Consider the following 17384-nt stretch of genomic DNA (forward strand, 5'->3'; position numbering starts at 1 on the left):
TAATGCATTTACTTGAAAAAAGTAATCTGATTACGTAACTTGTTCCTTGTAATGTGTTACCCCCATCACTGCACGTATATTATATATATATATATATATATATATACACACACACACACACACAGTACAGTACAGTTTATGTTTTTAAAAGAAGTTTCGTCTGCTCACCAAGGCTACATTTATTTAATTAAAAATACAGTAAAAACAGTAATATTGTGAAATATTATTACAATTTAAAATAACTGTTTTCTATTTGAATATATTTCACAAAGTAATTTATTCCTGTGATGCAAAGCTGAATTTTCAGCATCATTACTCCAGTCTTCAGTGTCACATGATCCTTCAGAAATCATTCTAATATGCTGATCTGCTGCTCAAGAAACATTTAATGTGTACAATTGTACAAAATATTTGTGTACAATATTTTTTTTCAGGATTATTTGATGAATAGAAAGTTCAATAGAACAGTGTTTATCTGAAATCTAATCTTTTGTAACATTATAAATGTCTTTACTGCCACTTTTGATTGATTTAATGCATCCTTGCTGAATAAAAGTATTCATTTCTTTTCAAAAAAATACAAATAAAAATTCTTACTGACCCCAAACTTTTGAACGGTAGTGTATAATGCTACAGAAGCTTTGTATTTCAGATAAATGCTGTTCTTTTGAACTTTCTATTCATCAAGGAATCCTGAAAAAAAAAAAAAGTACACAACTGTTTTCAACATTGAAAATAATCATAAATGTTTCTTGAGCAGCAAATCAGCATATTAGAATGATTTCTGAAGGATCATGTGACACTGAAGACTGGAGTAACGATGCTGAAATTCAGCTTTGATCACAGGAATAAATTACTTTGTCAAATATATTTAAATAGTACACAGTTATTTTAAATTGTAATAATATTTCACAATATTACTGTTTTTTACTGTATTTTTAATTAAATAAATGTAGCCTTGGTGAGCAGATGAAACTTCTTTTAAAAACATTAAAAATCTTAGTGGTTCCAAACTTTTGGACTGTACTGTGTATATATATATATATATACACATATATATATAATGTGTGTGTGTGTGTGTATGTGTGTGTAAATAAATTGACTTTTTGACTGCAGAAATCTTATGGGTTTCATTTATGTATAACTAATAAATAATCTAGGCCCTTGCATTTAGCTTTTCACTTGTCAAATAACCAGACAACAGCAACAAAATTCTGTAAAGTAATCTTTTCTTTATTTAATCAAAGTGAAAATGCTTACAAAAAGACTTTCTTCTGCAGCATTCACACCTTTTCAAACTCTAAGCTAGTCATGACTTTATAAACGCTTATAAAATGAAAACCATTCCAAAACTATCATGACTTTACAGTATGGACCTCTCTGGAAAGGCACTGAAGGAGTATTAGCAACATATGATATGAGCAGAAACCGAACAAGATAACGGAACACGGCTACACGGCGTTCTTTAGTAGCAGCGCGGCAACTACTAACATCTGTTTCAAGTCTGAGGGGTGTTTGAGGAACCAGATCAAAGCAGCAGAGGATCATTCAGCTGCCCAAGTTGGGGAACATCTCAGTAAGGGTGGTCTGCTTCGCCCCCTTCTTCAAGCTAGTCGGGACCGTCGTTGAAGGAGAAGATGCAGGGGGCGATCCCACTGTTCCAGTCAGTCTCTTTTCAGTTTTCCCGTCGTCCCTGCGTCCCGTGCTGCTCCTCGCAGTCGACCGTGACGTACTAATGTTCTTTTTCGTACTCTCCACATCTGGGTTTGTACTTGTGGAAGCCGGAGTGTTTTTTTGCCTGAGCTGATAGCTACCGGCTGAACCCTTCCTGCGGTCCACAATGTTTTCACGGTTCAGCTCCCTCTGAAGTCGCATCGCCAATCTTCGGTCCTCTTCTTCCTGCTGCCAGCGGCTCCGTGCGGTCTCCTCGTCCCATGCCATTTCAGACAGGAAAGGGCTGTTGGCTGAAGGAGAGTCACACTGCGGAGCAGCACAAGGCCTCTTAGTGTGTAGGTCGGCTTCGCTCAGAAGCTCTATCTCTGAACTCTTTCCTTTTCGAAGAGCTGCTGTTAGGACTGTTAAAAACAAAAGTGTATTCTGAGCAGCTGGGATTGAAGTTGGAGGTGGAGGGTTTCCCGTTGTAGTCCAGCACAGGCACGATCTGTTTGACTGTGTCCTCCACAGATGGTGCTGTGAGGGGTTTTGGAGGGCTAAGAATGTTCTCCTGAAAAATGGAACATTTATCATCTTTAAAATTAAACTATGCAACTATGTTTTATCTTCCACCAAACATGCATGAATTTTTCATATACACCACTGTACAAAAAGTTTTGGATCAAGTAAGACTTTTTTCAAGAAGTGACAGTATAATGTTACAAAAGATTTTGGTTTCAAATAAATGCTGTTCATTTGAACTTTCTTTCCATCAGAGAGTCCTGAAAAAAAAAAAGGTCGACTGATTCATCGGTTTTGCCGAATAATCGGCACGATAATTGATTGGTTGGAACAATTGGTTATCAGCAAAAATCCATGCCGATAGTTGTTGCCGGGTTGCGTCCAATGCTGGAGTAGCTGAGAAGGCTCTGCTGTCATCATACAGTACGAGAGCGACCTCTAGAGGCGGAATCACTGATACCTCATGTTTATTTTGACACACGAGGCTGCGCTCTGCACGGAGAGCTCTGACACTTCAGATGCGCAATTTGCTCATTTAAAACACCGACAGTGAGACGGTATAAATACAGAACACGTCATATCATTACAAAGTAATTCATTTGCTGACAAAAGATCAGCCGTAGCCTATGTTTGCCATCAAGGCTGAGAGTGTGCTAACATTAGTAGTACCTCAAGCGGTTAAAACAATGACGTGACTAATGTAAACGAGTGTGCATTAGTTTAAATTTAGCTGGTCACTTATGCATACATTAGCCGGCGAAGTTGCATATTTAAAGCTAGTGACATGCATCTGATAATAATATTTATCCAGCAGACAGAAAATATAAACAAATAATATTTAAAGATGACCATTTTTAAAGGGTTAGTTCACGCAAAAAAGAAAATCCTGTCATTAATGACTCACGCTCATGTCGTTCCACACCTTCGTTCATCTTCGGAACACAAATTAAGATATTTTTGATGAAATCCGAGGGTATCTGATCCACATATAAAAACAAATATACAAAATAATGACTTTATTCAACAATTTGAACCGGATACGTAGTGAACACAGTGCAGGCTTCCTTGTTTATGTCTGAACAACTCAGTATTGGCCGAAGCTGAACACATGAGCAGCATGATGCAAGCATGTGATTCTGCCACAGGATCCGGCCAAATTGATGGCATATGGACATAAACAAGGAAGCCTTCACTGAGTAAACTATGTATGACAACAGTTCAAATTGGTGAATAAAGTTGTTATTTTTGTTTTTGCACACAAAAAGTATTCTCGTCACTTTATAATTTGATTTATAGTCAAGTTAACTATTTTAACCATGTTTTTAACTACCTTTCTGGACATCAAAAGGTGCAATGACGTTGCTGCCTATGTGTGGATCAGATACCCTTGTATTTCATCAAAAATATCTTAATTTGTGTTCTGAAGATGAACAAAGGTCGTGTAGAACGACATGAGGGCGAGTACTTAATGATAGAAATTTCATTTTTGGGTGAACTAACCCTTTAAGCATGACTGTTTGGATTTATATGAAATGGTAACACTTTACAATATGATTCCATTTGTAACATTAACTAAGATTAATAAATGCTGTAAAAGTATTGTTCATGGTTCATGGTTAGTTTGTTAATTTCAACATTTACTAATACATGTCTTTTATTTATTTCAATATTTATTAATATAATTAATATATTCATAATTATATATTTGTGTTAAGTTTTTGTTTTTTTATCCAGTATCCAATTTAAAAGATATCGGTTGATTAATCGGTTAATGGCAAGTATGGTCCAACCTAGTTATCACTATCGGTAAAATCAGTCGACCTCTAGTATAAGCACATATTAACCCCTACTCTTAACGGTTTTCAACATTCATAATAAGAAGAAATGTTTCTTGAGCAGCAAATCAGCACATTAGAATGATTTCTGAAGGATCATGTGATGTGACACTGAAGACTGGAGTAATGCTGCTGAAAATTCAGCTTTGATCACAGGAATAAATTACATTTTAAAACATTTAAACAAAAAACAGTTATCTTAAGCTAATACAATATTTCACAATATTACCGTTTTGTTTTTTTTGTTTTTTTATTAAATAAATGCATACTTCTCAATAATGTTATAACAGATATAACAGGACTTTCCCCAACATTTAATTTGGTCTTTTTTCATAAGCTGTATTTTAGAGAAAAACTGTTATTAATTTGGTATTAAAATTGTAAAAAAAAAAAAAAAAAAAACCTTACAGAAAACATGACTCAATGTCTTTCACAAAAAAAGCATTATAAAAGTATTTTTAACACATTAATTATGCCTTTTAATACAGCTTATAACGAATTGTATGGTCTCATGTGTAATAGTAACCAGTTTTATTACATTATAATACTTATCTATTCACTGAACACAGCTTTAGAAAGTACAATGCATTAAAGGGAGAGTTCACCCAAAAATGAAAATTCGGTCATTTACTCACCCTCAATTTGTTCCAAAGCTGTATAAATTTCTTTGATCTGTTGAACTCAAAGGAAGATATTTTGAAGAAAGTTTATAACCAGGCTTCCATAGTAGAAAAAAAGTTTCCCACATTCTTCAAAATGTCTTCCTTTGTGTTCAACAGAACAAAATACATTTATGTAGGTTTGGAACAACCTGAGGGTGAGTAAATGATGACATAATTTTCTTTGTTGGGTGAACTAACCCTTTACACGACAAACGACCAATTTCAGAATCTGCAATTATTTTAATGCATTTTAACTCTGGTTACAATTATTTGTTAAAATATATAATGCATTATAATGTGCATTATGAGTACCTTTATACTGCATTATACATTAAAGCTTTAGGTAAAGTGTTCCCAAAAAACTTTAGATGTTTCTTTAGATGTTTAACATTTAAAAATCAAATAAATTACAACTGATAACTACAAATGAATGAAGCTTTTGTTCCACATGCATGTGGCATGTATGATCTCAAAGACAACATTATTTATTTGATAAGTAATTAAATCAATGCGTTTTATTTTTATCATCACTTTTAAAATTAATTTCAGTTTATTTCCTTTGTAATGATTTCATTTATAAGAGGAGGAGAGAATCAAAGCATCATCAAAATCACCTTATTAGCCATCAGAGTGGAGTTTGGGCTGCTGTCAGAACCGCTCGGCTGTTTATGAGACACTGGACGCAAAAACCTGACATGTAAGAGAATGCAGTGCATTAGAAAAAACCCTCTCTCTTTATGGTCTTTCAAAACTTTCAACAATAACCAGACCTGAAAAGATGAGTTATGTTACCGATATACTGGGGCTCAACAGCAGGTACTCACTTCTCAATATCCCCCATATTTGGTTTTGTTTTCTTAGCCGGCGTAGCATCAGTAGGTTTGACGTTCCATGGCGACTCAGAGATTGGTCCTGAATTCTGCACAAACAGCACAAAACAGCATTAATCATCCCCAAAAAGTTTTGCTGAGCTTTACTTAACAATGCTTAAGGCTGAGCTTGACAAATGCAGTCAATGCTTTAGGAAGACAGAATGAGATTATTTACGTCTTCCTGTTATGCTCAGACGGTCCAAATGTCTGCTGTCAGATTTTATTGTTGTTTTGACATGTTATTAAAACAATCTTGACAAACAGTTTTAGGGATTTCAGTCCGTCCAAAAAGAGAGGAGCCACACTTTTATGACCGTGCATGTCACTGATTTTGGCTCACGGTCTCTGATGTGTGACCTCACCAGTTCTTGGCTGAGCAGTCTGGCCAGTTTCTCATCATTCTCCAGCTGTTGCTCTTCCTGCCTCCTCCTCTCCTCCGCCATACGCTCCTCCTCCTCAGCCAGCAGGCGCTGAATGTACTCCTCGCTGGCTCTCCGCTCGGCTTCCTCCAGAGCTCGCTTCTCCTCCACAAGCTATTCAAAACAAGAGATGAGATGATGAAAGCCACTCTTCACAACAACAAAACACCAAAAACAAATTCTGTTCTGATTTGCACTAAAATTGACCATGTCATTACAAGAAAAAAAAAAAAAAAAACATCATGAAATCATATTACAAAAAAAAAAAAAAAAAAAATGCTATTAATATTTTAAATAAGACTTCAAATGGACAGTACTATTGAAAAGTTTGGGGTCAGTGAGATTTTGTTTTAAATCAATTCTTTATTCAGCAAGGATGCATTAATTAATCAAAAGTGACAGTACAGACTTTCATAGGCTTTGTCCACACTAGTACATTTTCATTTAAAATCTTTTTCTCTCAGTTTTCATCTTCCACCCACACTGAGACTGTTTTTGTCAATGAAGCTTTTTGAAAACACTATACCAAATGGATACATTTGAAAACGCTGTTTTGGCAAAGTAGCATGGACTGTGAAAACGGAGGTGATCGAAAACAATGCATGTTCAGTAATGTGATGCATATTGTACATACAATATCTATGGTAATACCTGCATTGCTGTTCCTGATATTAACTTTAGTGTTTCTAAAGATAAATGTTCCATTGCAGAATATTCTTATTGCATTCCTGCAATGCAAAACATGATGACAAAGGTGTTTTAGACCATATGATTTTGAGTGCGACCTGGACGCAACAGTGAGTGGTGGGATATTTTGCTAATAAAATGATTGTGCCAGATGAACTTTACGTCTGCTACGTTTATTGCGTTTCACGTATGCGCAGTAAGGTGATCTAAGCATTTGTAATGTTTCAGTGTGGATAAGCATCTTTTGGAAAATGCTTAAAAATGCTAGTGTGGATGATTAGTGATTTAAAACAAAAACACGGTTTTGAAGTGTATACGCTAGAGCTGCATGACTCTGCACGATTTTTTGTTTTTTGTCTTAAAGGTGCCCTCGAATGAAAAATTGAATTTATCTTGGCATAGTTAAATAACAAGAGTTCAGTACATGGAAATGACATACAGTGAGTTTCAAACTCCATTGTTTCCTCCTCCTTGTGTAAATCTCATTTGTTTAAAAGACCTCCGAAGAACAGGCCAATCTCAACATAACACCGACTGTTATGTAACAGTCAGGATCATTAATATGTACGCCCCCAATATTTGCATATGCCAGCCCATGTTCCCAACATTATGAGAGGCATTAGACAAGGGCAGCCAGTATTAACGTCTGGATCTGTGCACAGCTGAATCATCAGACTAGGTAAGCAAGCAAGGACAATAGCGAAAAATGGCAGATGGAGCAATAATAACTGACATGATTCATGATGACATGTTATTTTTAGTGATATTTGTAAATTGTCTTTCTAAATGTTTCGTTACCATGTTGCTAATGTACTGTTAAATGTGGTTAAAGTTACCATCGTTTCTTACTGTATTCACGGAGCCGTCACTATTTTCATTATTAAACACTTGCAGTCTGTATAATTCATAAACACAACTTCATTCTTTATAAATCTCTCCAACAGTGTAGCATTAGCCGTTAGCCACGGAGCACAGCCTCAAATTCATTCAGAATCAAATGTAAACAATATAACAGTATACAATACTCACATAATCCGACGCATACATGCCGAACACTTTGTAAAGATCCATTTGAGGGTTATATTAGCTGTGTAAACTTTGTTTATGCACTGTTCAAGGCAAGCGCGAGCTCTTGGGGTGTGGAGCACGAGAATTAAAGGGCCAGTAGCCCTGAATCGTCTCATTTATAATGATGCCCCAAAATAGGCAGTTAAAAAAAATGAATAAAAAAAAATCTATGGGGTATTTTGAGCTGAAACTTCACAGACACATTCAGGGGAGACCTTAGACTTATATTACATCTTGTAAAAAGTTCTAGGACACCTTTAAACAGAGATCACGATTCTCCTACGATTCTGAACACACAGCTGAAACAATAACATGTAATTTAGTAGACTTTCTGCAGTCTATTTAAAATGTTTAATCTGAATGATTTATTTTTTTTTTTAAATCAGTTTGAATGAATGATTCAGTGACTCACTCATAAATACTTCACTTATTTCATTATTAAATGAATCAGCAGTTCTGAACAAATCTCTTGAATAATTCAATGAGAAATACATTTCTTAACAGTCACTTGCTGCCAAGTGGCGTAACGATGTAATCATATACAATCATATTTTGAAGCACCAAGTTACTTTAAAAGATGATTTACTCTATTTTGAATGTTAATCAAACAACAAATGTCAAAGAAATCACTCATTGCTCCTGACTGAATAGCTTTTGTAACTTCAATGATGATTAATCTTTATTTAAAGGTGCCCTAGAACCACTTTTCAAAAGATGTAATATAAGTCTAAGGTGTCCCCTGAATGTGTCTGTGAAGTTTCAGCTCAAAATACATCATAATTTTTTTTTTTATTAATTTTTTTATCTGCCTATTTTGAGCCATAATTACATATGCACCGATTCAGCTTGCGGCCCCTTTAAATCTCCCGCTCCCCTGCCCCCGAGCTCTCGACTGCCTTAACCAGCATAAACAAAGTTCACACAGCTAATATAACCCTCAAAATGGATCTTTACAAAGTGTTCGTCATGCATGCTGCATGCATACTTCGGATCATGTAAGTATGGTATTTATTTGGATGTTTACATTTGATTCTGAATGAGTTTGATAGTGCTCCGTGGCTAAAGCTAACATTACACACTGTTGGAGAGATTTATAAAGAATGAAGTTGTGTTTATGGATTATACAGACTGTAAGTGTTTTAAAAATGTAAATAGCGATGACTCTTTTCTCTGTGAATACAGTAAGAAACAATGGTAACTTTAATCACATTTAACAGTACATTAACAACATGTCATTTCCATGTACTGAACTCGTTATTCAACTATGCCGAGGTAAATTCAATTTTTCATTCGATGGCACCTTTAATACAGTGAAGATAATATGCAGTGTTATTTTATATTTGATTATTTTATTCATTTTCTGTACCTGAAAACTACTATTAGAGACCTGATATACCTGCTGTTGCTTGAAGTTTTATTATTTGTTCTTATTATCTTTATTTGACAGTTGTCCTTTTTTCCCTGACCATAGCACATACCAAACCATACTGAAACCGTAACCATAAAACCGTGATAAAAACTGAACGGTGAGTAATTTGAACCGTCGCAGCCCTATAATATACACATAAAGAATATCGGCCGATATATCAATATCATTGGCCCCCCAATAACACTAGTAGTAATAATAATAACAACAAATCTTAATGCTAATTATATGGCTATAAACAACTATACATATTATGTGCATGGAAAAAAAATCTCAGATCGTCCACTGCAGCAATGTTGGGATGCAGCATTGTGCTCGGAGCAGGACTGGACACACAAACAAAAACTATTGTGTTTGCAGAACAACAATACAACCCATGTAAACATGGGATTGCTGTCTGCAATGTGCATTCATGAGGCCCACCTGTTGTTTCATTGACTGCTGGCTAAAAATCCACCACCATCATGAATCTCTCACCTTGCTGATCTGGTCCTCATACTCTTTTCTCAGCTCTCCTGGCTGACATACTCGAGGTCTCGATATCAGCACTGGAGGAAAAAAAAGCAACATGCATTACCATGATACAGTTATTAGGCACATACTGCTTCAGTCAAGCTGTGCTCCATACCAGCATCATCACAATCATCAATTCCCTGCACTCTCCGCTCGCACTGAGTGGGGAAAGCGTCCTGTATGCGTCTCCACAGCTCCATGTTGACCAAGGTCTTGTTCCGGCTGTTGAGTCGTGCCCAAGTGGACACACGTTTCCGGCAAAGCGGACAGCACATGTTGGACTTGTCCACGGTTTCCAGAAAGCAGGGTTTGCAGAACGTGTGTGTGCAAGGCAGAGTGACCGGCTCCAGGAATATGTCCAGACAGACCGGACAAAGACAGTCTGAACGTTCAAGACCCCCGGAGCTTTCTTCAACGGGACCCGTGTCCATTTCAGACACAGGCGGCATTCTGCGGCCGGACTCTCTGTGTCAATAAATGACGACTCTCTCTCAGCTTCTACTGCAGCATATGACAGCCAGCTGAAAGACAAAACAACAACTGAAAGGCTGATCTAAAACATAGTATTATTACCCAGAAATGTACTACATTAGATCCAGGGTTTCCTCCACCACCAAAATACAGCAGATTTTGTATGGAGAAAATATACAAAACATTTTCAGTTTTCATGGGTCTCTAAAGGCTGAAACCTCCTGCATTAGAAAACATTAAATCGAATGTAAATATCTATATATGAACTGCTTATTCATATCAACAAATAATCAATTCTTCAGCAAGTGTCTGCAAACCTGCACATCACTATAGTTTTATTGTTTATCAGTTAAGTGTTCGTCATTAGCAACATTAACATGTGTGAATTTTAACACGAGACGTCCAAAAAGGCTGTTAATAAAATATATTTTTCAGAATGAACTGAGGTTTATTTTAAACAAGTTCTTATGCTAACCCGCATCTGAATGCTAGAGTAATTAGCAACTTTCCAGCAGTGGGAGTGATTATTGTGAGGGCAAAATTGAAGTACACCTTTATATTGTTTGAAGTACGTAACATCTCTGTTGTTATATGGTTCATCAATGCGAATGTCAAAAAACAATTACAAATATTACAATTCACACTTATTTGCTTACTTACTGACTAGGCCCCGCAGTCCCGGGAATTTTTTGCGCCCTACTACTCACACATGTGAAGCCATGAGCGCCAATAACAGACTGGCATTTCAAAATAAAAGTCCTTCGATTTCACAATGGACTTCAAACTGGGTTCCGGGGCCCACAAGGGACTCATATATTAATAGTAATAGAATAAGTAGAAATAGTATAAAAATGTAAAAAATAAATAAATAAATGCAAAAATAAGATTAAACTAACTAACTAACTAAATAAATGTAATTAAATAAATAAAAAACTGATTAAAATAAATAAATTGATTCATTAATAAATAAATAATACATCTGTATAGCACATAGCGAGTAGAAAAACGTAAAAACGTAACAAAATAGAATATTTTCCTAAATAATTTGTATGCATATTCATAATATTCGTTTGCACAACCTTTTAAATTGCACTAGGAAGATCCTATTAGGGGGTCGATGGCATCTAAAAGACTGAAAACCTGTGCTAGTTAGCTTGTTACCAGATGGATAGATATAATAGGCTTTTCTAAAATTAATAGACAACTATAGAAGACTATATCATCATCAAAAAAAAAAAAAAAAATGTTGACAATGTTGAAATGATTCTCGTTCTGATCCTGTGACCAGCAGAGGGAACTACTGTTACACACATCAGTGAAATGTGAACGGATGTGTCCCAGTTCACACACTATGCACTAAAAGTATACTTCACTAGTCACGGGAAAGTTCATACTTTTGATTGTGTAAAATAGTGCATCATGCCATTTTGTTTCATTTAGATTTGGTCTCTTTTTGAATAGCCAAAAGGGTTTAGCTTACATCAATAATGATTTTCTTCCATTTTTCTTCTATTCTTTTTTTATTACAGGTTTATTACAATTTCAATTATGTAGCTATATGAAAATGCCTATATGTATACTATGATTGTAATGAAAAATAATGAATATATCCTTTTGTGTTTTTCTTTTATTATGAAATAGATGTAATAATCCACTATCTATCTATCTATCTATCTATCTATCTATCTATCTATCTATCTATCTATCTATCCACACACACATACAGTGCCCTCCACTAAAATTGGCACCCTTAGTAAATATGAGCAAAGGTGGCTGTGAAAATTAATCTGCATTGTTTATCCTTTTGATCTTTCATTAAAAAAAAATCACAAAATTCGAACCTTTCATTGAAGTAATGGGGGGAAATCACATTATGAAATAAATGTTTTTCTCTAGTTTACGTTGGCCACAATATGTACCTCAGAGATGACGTTTTTGTAGGCAAAACCCGGAAGCGAGTTAGGATTTTAGGACTTTCGGTTCCATCGCCCTAAAGTCTATGGGTTTTTGATAAATCGCCTGAAATAAGGTCTGTGGTTAACAAAGCCTCTAAATATTTTCACGTTTTGATCTATGACATAAAACAAACCAGTTATAAGCCACTTGTGATTTTTGACTTTAGACGTCATCATGACAAACAGGACATTTGGACAGCATTTCTCATGAAAAAGTGGATAAGTATTCATAACAGCACAGATCATAATCAGCAAGCATGTTTATAAATAAAGTTGTTTTTTAAATATAGTTTGAGGAAGCTTGGTGGTGGTGATGTTGATCCGTGACCATGATGTGCTGTAGTCTGTTTATAGCCTACTGTTAGCTTTTTATATCTGACGACTTTATTTAGGATTCAAAATGTATAAATGTTGTGTTAACTTGCAAAGATTTTCTTGATAGACAAAACATGTAAGTGTCTCAACCCTTTGTTAAACACAGAGATTATTTAGACTATTTATTTATAGTCTACAGGAAAAATGCATAGGCTTTCGATCGAGGGAACCCGTGTGCCACTAACTTCTGAGTTGGCCTACAAAAACACGTCATCCCTGAGATACTTTATTATTGGCACCCAATTATTGCAACCTCCTTTTGCTAAGATAGCAGCTCTGAGTCTTCACCTATAATGCCTGATGAGTTTGGAGAACACCTGACAAGAGATAAGAGACTATTCCTTCATGCAGAATCTCTCCAGATCCTTCAGATTCCCAGCTCCATGTTGGTGTTTCTTCTCTTCAGTTCACTCCACTCATTCTCTTTAGGGTTCAGGTCAGTGGACTGAGATGGCCATGGCAGAAGCTTCATTTTGTGCTCAGTGACACATTTTTTTGTTGTTTTTGATGTTTGTTTTGGATCATTGTCCTGATGGAAGATCCAACCACAGCCTATTATTGAATTTCTAGCAGAAGCGGTCAGGTTTTGATTTTTTATGTTGATATTTGGTAGAATCCATGATACCATGTATCTGAACAAGATGTCCAGGACCTCCAGCAGAAAAATAGGCCCACAACATTAAAGATCCAGCAGTATATTTAACCGTGGGCGTGGGGTACTTTTTATCCATGTGTGCACCAAACCCATCTGGTGGGTTTGCTGCCAAAAAGCTCTTTTTTTTTTAGTTTCATCTGACCATAGAAGCCGGTCCTGTTTGAAGTTCCAGTCGTGTCTGACAACTGAATATGCTGAAGATTGTTTCTGGATGAGAGCAGAGGATTTTTCTTGAAACACTCCTAAACAACTTGTGGGGATGTAGGTGCTGTTTGATAAATTTTAGGCTTTCTGAGACTCAAGACTCAACTAATCTCTGCAACTCAACTCTCCTCCTCACCGTGCATTAGGACGATTTAGACACATGTCCTCTTCCAAGCAGATTTGTGACATCTTTAGTTGATTGGAACTTCTTAATTATTGCCCTGATAGTGGAAATGGGGATTTTCAAAGCTTTAGCTATTTTCTTACAGCTACTTTCTATTTTATGAAGCTCAAAAATCTTTTGCTGCACATCAGAACTATATTCTTTGGTTTTACTCATTGTGATGAATGATTACGGGAATTTGGCCTTTGTGTTTCCTCATGTTTATACTCCTGTGGAACAGGAAGTCATGGCTGGACAATTTCATGTTCATGATCACCCTGGTGTGCTAAAAAAAAATGTAAATATGAATGGGAATATACTTCAGAGATATTTTACTCATAAAAAATTCTAGTGGTGCCAATAATTGTGGCCAAAATGTTTTGGAGAAAAAAATGTATTTCATAATGTGATTTCCCCCCACTTTCAATTGTTTTACTTCGATGAAAGGTTAGAATTTTGTATTTTTTTTAATGAAAGACCAAAAGGATAAACAATGCAGATTCATTTTCACATCCGCCTTTGCTCATATTTACCAAGGGTGCCAACATTTCTGGAGGGCACTGTACACACATTCAGCATACTGTTTTCAAAATATAATGCAAGACACACTACCGTATTTGTTCCTCATGTATTTTATTTAGGACAGCATTAAAATTAGGAAATTATGTTCTGATAGTTCATCATGAAATGGTCAATGTAATGCCATTGACAATCAATAGGCAACATCTATTCACTGTAGAGTCACCAGCCTGACTTATAAAAAAGTGTCAAATATCAGATGGTCAGGGTGGAGGTTTGTCCTCATGTTCAGGAGATAGACTAAAGGAAGAGGAGATACTGTTTGTAGGAATCTGTATTCTTCGTCGCAGCTCGAACGTTTGCCTCTCCACCTCCTCCAGAACACTTTTACTCAAAGACTGAAGGAAAAGGTCAATATGAGAACAGTGAAAACAGTAGTTCCACACAATTTTTAAATTCAATGAGAAATCAACATATAATTAAGTATTATTATATTAATTCTAATTCATTATTTCGTAACAACTTTGAGTCTATGTAGAAGTCACCTGATTCTCAGCCAGTGCCTCTTTGGCCATGTAATGCTCTCTTTTGATCTTAATTTCCACCTCCTCTGGAATATCTGGCACCATCCAGTCAATAATACGTCCAATCAGGAGTACAACATGCTGTGAACCCATCGTCAACATTAAAAATTGTGTTCAGTTTTCATTTTATAATCATCTATATCGCCATAATATGGAAGCTTGTTTCCGCCAAAACTTTTCATGACTTTTTATTTCACAATTACGAGTTTACATTTCACAATTCTGATTTGTGATTCTGAGTTGTGATATTATGTCGAATTGTGTGATACTTGCAATTGTGAGATAAAAAGTCGCAATTATCTCGTCATTTGTTTCTCACAATTGAGTTTATATCATGCAATTCTGACATTATAACACGCAATTGCGAGTCTATATCACAACTTTATATATTTATATCAAGTTTTTATCACGCAATTCTGAGAGAAAAAAAGCCAAAATTGCAAGATAAAAATTCGGAATTACCTTTTTTATTTTTTATTCAGTGGCGGAAACAAGCTTCCATAATTATCAGAACAAGTGTATGTGCAAAGTTTACAAAATTATGTTTGGTCAAACTAGTACCAGACTGTGCACCTCGAATATAATGACGAAACTCAGTCGTATGGCCAGCAGGTGAAAGTAATCTTGTGTGTACTGTCCTTTCTCATCCCTGAGGCCTCGATATCTAAAATAAATAAATAAATAAATAAAAGTAACACTTAAATAACACTCATAATGGCTTATGTATTCAAATATTAATAGAACACAGATTTAAATACAGAAACATTCATACTGTCAGAGGTTCGTTGTGTATAAACGCACAAAGATGAAGGAGCATCAATATAACGTCTTTAATGACAAAACTCAGGAGATCAGGAGAACAGAGGGGTTAATCTAAAACACACAATGTAATATAAACGAGAACAGATGGATAATGTTGGAGAACACAGGGTATAAATACATGGAGCTAACAAAAGGAACTAATGAGATAATTACTGATACAACAGGTGAACAAACTGACTAATCAAACACAGGAAAACTAGGTCACAGGGAAAAGACACAATAAAACATAATATTACTCTAGCAGAAGCTCCCCTTCCCAGAAGGTGTGACCACACACTATAAAGATTTCATCAGAATAGGGAGGATGGCATGGAAAAGGAAAACAAAAACAGTCCATGGAGGGAGGAGCCATGGTGTCGACTTGGCAGGCTCCACCCTGGGGATGGCCGATGGAGACTTAGTCACTGAAGATGGAGACTCAGGTGGAGCTATGGCGACGAGCATCTGAGGTGGAATGTAGAAAACTGAAGACTAAGGACGATGGTGGAGCTGGGGAGAAGGTGGTGCTGGCAGGGCGACATCTGACCAAGGCAGAGTCTGTAGGATGAGGGAGCCCGGTGGAGTCGTAAGGCTGAAGGTTTCCGGTGGAGCCGAGGGAGGAAGGAGCCAAGGCAGAGCCGACAAGTCGACAGGTCATGGTGGAGTGATGGGTACTGCGTCTGGATTTAGAGCCAGGGGATCCTCCTCAGGGCTGATTCAAGGCTGGACGTAACCAGTGGAGAAACCAGAGATTCAAGACTGGGCATAACCAGCAGGGAAACCGGAGATTCAGGACTGGGCGGAAACAGCGGGGAAACCAGAGATTCAGGACTGGGAGGAACCAGCAAGGAAACAGCAGATTCAGGGCAGGATGGAACCAGCAGGGAAACAGGAGATTCAGGACTGGGCGGAACCAGCAGAGAAACTGAAGATTCAGGGCTGAACAGAACCTGCGGGGAAACTGAAGATTCAAGATTAGGCGGAACCAGAAGGGAAACAGGACATTCAGGACTGGGCGGCATCAGCGAAGACACTGGAGATTCAGGGCTGGAAGGAACCAGCGGGAAAACTGGAGATTCAGGACTGGGTGGAACCATCGAAGAAACTGGAGATTTTTGGGCTGGACTGAACCAGTAGGGAAACAGAAGATTCAGTGCTGGACGGAACCAGCGGGGAAACAGGAGATTCAAGGCTGGATGGAACCAGCGGGTAAACAGGAGATTCAGAACTGGGAGAACCAGCGGGGATACTGGAGATTCAGAACTGGGTAGAACCAGCCGGGATTGGAAAAAAAGGAGAATGATATCCACAAATACCTCCAAAAGTGCAAAAAAATTTTCCAGTGGAACACATCCACCATGGTAAGGTTGTGGGCAGGACTTTCCTCCCAGCCCTCATCCTCCACTAACGCTCCTTTACTGCGCTCACGCACCTGGTCAGACACATCTTGTGGTTCAGGCTCCGGGGTGATGACTCCTTCCATCCTCAGTTTAGGTTCGGGCTTGTCAGTCATAGCAGGCTGAAGTCCACGGTCTGTGGTGTGGTCTTGTATCTCCATCTTGCCGGTCGTCGGTGGTGGATGCTGGTCTCTGGTGTGGGGCTGGTGTTGTCCTTAGCCAGGCCAATGGTGAACGGTTAGTTATTGTTCACCAGCACCCACTCCACGAATGTGGTGAATTCTTCCCCGGGACCACTCGCTGGAATGCGTGCCTTGGACCACTTGCTCAGGCTGGAGTAGTAAAATGAACAGAGCGAGCAGTCCCGGGTTTGTGTCTAGCATGCAAGATGGTCTCCTTGCTCCAAGTAGATAAGGTAGATACATAGAGGGAAAAACAAAAATCCACAGAAAGGGAAAAATAATGGCACAATAATACTGTTAGGTCTATTCTTCTGTCAGGGATTTATTGTGTATAAACACACAAAGACGAAGGGGCATCAATATAATGTCTTTAATGACAAAACTCATGAGAACAGAGGGGTAAATCCAACACACACAACGC

The 17384-nt window shown here is 37.2% G+C and overlaps 2 protein-coding genes across 2 annotated transcripts in view; both read right to left on the bottom strand.

The window, feature by feature from the left end:
- Positions 1–1212: 1212 nt before the first annotated feature.
- Positions 1213–10941, bottom strand: rnf168 (ring finger protein 168). Its single transcript, XM_048160393.1, is given in 8 exon segments — positions 1213–2055; positions 2057–2224; positions 5287–5362; positions 5497–5591; positions 5907–6077; positions 9622–9692; positions 9773–10178; positions 10789–10941. Coding segments are annotated over 7 exon segments (1422 nt in total). The 5' UTR covers positions 10107–10178; positions 10789–10941; the 3' UTR covers positions 1213–1548.
- A 3155-nt stretch (positions 10942–14096) lies between these two features.
- ano7 (anoctamin 7) overlaps positions 14097–17384 on the bottom strand; it is a 33837-nt gene continuing 30549 nt past the window's right edge. Inside the window, 3 exon segments of the mRNA XM_048161492.1 lie at positions 14097–14397; positions 14545–14664; positions 15157–15247. Coding sequence (XP_048017449.1) covers positions 14263–14397; positions 14545–14664; positions 15157–15247 — 346 coding nt within the window. The 3' untranslated portion in view covers positions 14097–14262.

The sequence above is a fragment of the Megalobrama amblycephala genome, linkage group LG16 (genome assembly GCF_018812025.1).
Source record: "Megalobrama amblycephala isolate DHTTF-2021 linkage group LG16, ASM1881202v1, whole genome shotgun sequence".
NCBI lineage: Eukaryota > Metazoa > Chordata > Actinopteri > Cypriniformes > Xenocyprididae > Megalobrama > Megalobrama amblycephala.